General features: G+C 43.1%; 1 protein-coding gene across 3 annotated transcripts in view; it reads right to left on the bottom strand.

Annotated features, from left to right (window-relative positions):
- Positions 1-2500, bottom strand: part of LOC122266361 (leucine-rich repeat-containing protein 40) — a 19364-nt gene that overhangs the window by 6998 nt on the left and 9866 nt on the right. The window contains exons 1-2 of one of the 3 annotated variants that reach the window (XM_086548307.1): positions 1191-1250; positions 811-977 (exon numbers count right to left, since the gene is read on the bottom strand). The exons of 1 other annotated variant lie outside the window; for it this stretch is intronic. In XM_086548307.1, the coding sequence (XP_086404433.1) occupies positions 811-841 (31 nt within the window). In that variant the 5' untranslated portion in view covers positions 842-977; positions 1191-1250. Of the gene's footprint in view, positions 1-810; positions 978-1190; positions 1251-2307; positions 2463-2500 lie in introns of those variants that run through there. One more of the 3 variants, XM_043036076.2, reaches the window with a different exon arrangement.

Here is a 2500-nt window from a genome sequence, read left to right as displayed (position 1 = left end):
TTACTTTAGATTTTGTTATGTTGTGATATCTTACGTATCTATCAACAAAACCTCAGACGGTTTCGATTCTACAGAATGAAATTTGAAGTGTATCTTCCTGTTGAACTTGAATGTTGACGACGCCCTTTGTGTTCAATGCAAAACTTGGGTCACGTTCAAATATCGTCACGCAGCTCTGATTTAGAGTAATTTGTTGTCATTTGAGGTCAATGAATGACTTCACATGTGCGTATCTAGTTGTGTGTAAGAAGAGAGTTTGATCTGCGTAATAGTGGCAGGGAGGCGCACTTAGCCTGGGTGTGGCGAAGGGCTCTGTGGTGGTGGAGGTGTGGCGTGGCGCCGCGTGAGGGGGTTGAGGCACCAGCCTTGGGAGGGAGTCCTGCGAAGGTGGTAGGAGCCGAGGGGGCGTGGGGAGGGGTGTGGCGGGGGGATTTGGGGAGTTAAGAATCACACAGAAGAGGATAAAAAGGCCTTGAGCGCCTGGGTTTGGTGGAACGGGGTTACAAGGACATCTGCGAACTTTACATTCATCATCACTTTAATCACTATCCCAACGCTATCATGAGAGACGTTGCCAACCTCTCTACCAGGATGTGACTCCGGCACCGAAGCATCAATTAGGAACATTAGCATGCAGATAAGAATGCCCGATGTGGGATGATGTGTCCATGTCACTGAAGTCTTTGTTTCAACTCCTGCTCGATTTGTAACGCTAATTTAATTCATTCCCAGGTCTCTTTCGGCCATCTTTTATCCTTTGAACTTTATCATCAACCAGGAATCTAACTTTGAATTATCATTCCAACCCACCAAAGTCCTCTGAAAATAATCTGTAGAGCATTCGTTGGGTTTCTTGTGTGGTTGGCCTTGAACGTTTGTCCGCAGCCACACGGAGTTGCCTCGGTCGTGTTTACGTTTGATCAGCTGTTGAGACGATCAGCTGTTCATCATCCATCGTTCATCTACTGTACTGCGCTCTAGATGAAGGATCGGAAGTTATCGAAGTTGGATTAGGGGGGATTTTATATACTTTAAAAATAATTTATCGATTCTATTTTCAGCACACACTAGAGACGCTTCCTGTTGCGATATCAATCTGCACTTACGGCAAGTTCTCTAAATACCAGTGACTAACTAACGTTAGGTTGCCCCTCCGCGTACACACGTTTATTTGATATTGACATTTTTACCTGTCCATGTCGTCGTCTGTTGTTGTTGCATTTGTTTTTATTTGCTGAAGCGCGTCTGGTTGCATCTGTGACCAGAATTACAAGAGCGCGTAAGGTTCATTCTTCTTAGTGATCGTGCAAAGAGGGTTGCAAGGTTAGAGGATGTTCAGGTTGCATGCTTTGACAGACTCCCCCTTACTTCTAAAAAGAGCAAGGTTGATTTTTCTTTAGAACACCATCACGTGGCTCGTAATATAAGTGTAAACAAGGTGACAGAACGAGAAACACCATCGTATAAGTAAAGACAGGGTCGATATTTAGTATTTATAGAATCAATGACAGGAATTTATTTATATAAGCCGTAAAAATCTGTAATACTTATTCTCTTTAATTCTGCTTGAAGAAAAATGATGAAATTATACACATGTGTATCCCGCTCTCAAAGACCTAAAGATATTATAGATTCATTGTGAAATTTGTCTAACTATTTGCAGTATTGAACTTGTATGTGCTTGCGTATATACTCAAAAAAGGTACGAGTTTCTCGCTTTATACAGTAAGACTTGCAAAACAGTAACTCGAATTGCAAAATCAATACTCAAATTATGAAGAATTTTCGTAAACTGGTCTCCGATCGGCGTCTAACCTTGATCGCTAAGGTTTTTGACCGTTAACAGAAAAAAGTGTAGACACCGTGAGGCCAACAACATATTTTTTAACTTCTCTTTTTTTTTGTAAATTCATCGTTACTGCAAGAAGCTGTTATCCAAAGCTTTGTCCTTGGTATGCGTGTGTTTATGTTTTATGCAGCTCATCTTTCCTCACAAGACGAACAACTAATTTCACTACAAAACTCATTCGCATTTTGCAGCATCTCGGCAAAATATACATTCATCTCCGCAACCTAGAGTATATCTGTGGCTGTAGGAGACCAATGCGCGCGCATCATTAGCTTCGCTGCCGTGACGTCATGGCCGACACACGCCAGGAAGCACGTGCGCATCGGCTATAAATACGCCATCTTTTCCAACCGGTTGAATATCTACTCAACGGGATTCAATTGATTCGGGATATTTAATCACCATATCGTAAAATCGAATGCCAAGTTACCCCATGACTATTAGAGAGGCAAACTTACCCAAATGCCCGCCGTTCTCCCCGCATTCGAGGCACCGAGAAGCGACAAGTGCTGCCTGCCGAGCCATCGCGTCTCCACTTCGCCCTTCACTGCCAGGCACTCACGCTGCCTGTGTCTCACTCCGTGGGCCTTCGCACCGGCTATATTACATCAAATTTCAGTTCTTCATTTATATTCAGACATGGTTTCTTTG

The sequence above is a fragment of the Penaeus japonicus genome, unplaced genomic scaffold, assembly GCF_977035675.1.
Source record: "Penaeus japonicus unplaced genomic scaffold, GWHDUDI00000001_assembly GWHDUDI00000020, whole genome shotgun sequence".
Classification (NCBI taxonomy): domain Eukaryota; kingdom Metazoa; phylum Arthropoda; class Malacostraca; order Decapoda; family Penaeidae; genus Penaeus; species Penaeus japonicus.
The sequence above is the reverse complement of the archived record's forward strand: the minus strand, read 5'-3'. Positions and strand labels throughout refer to the sequence as shown.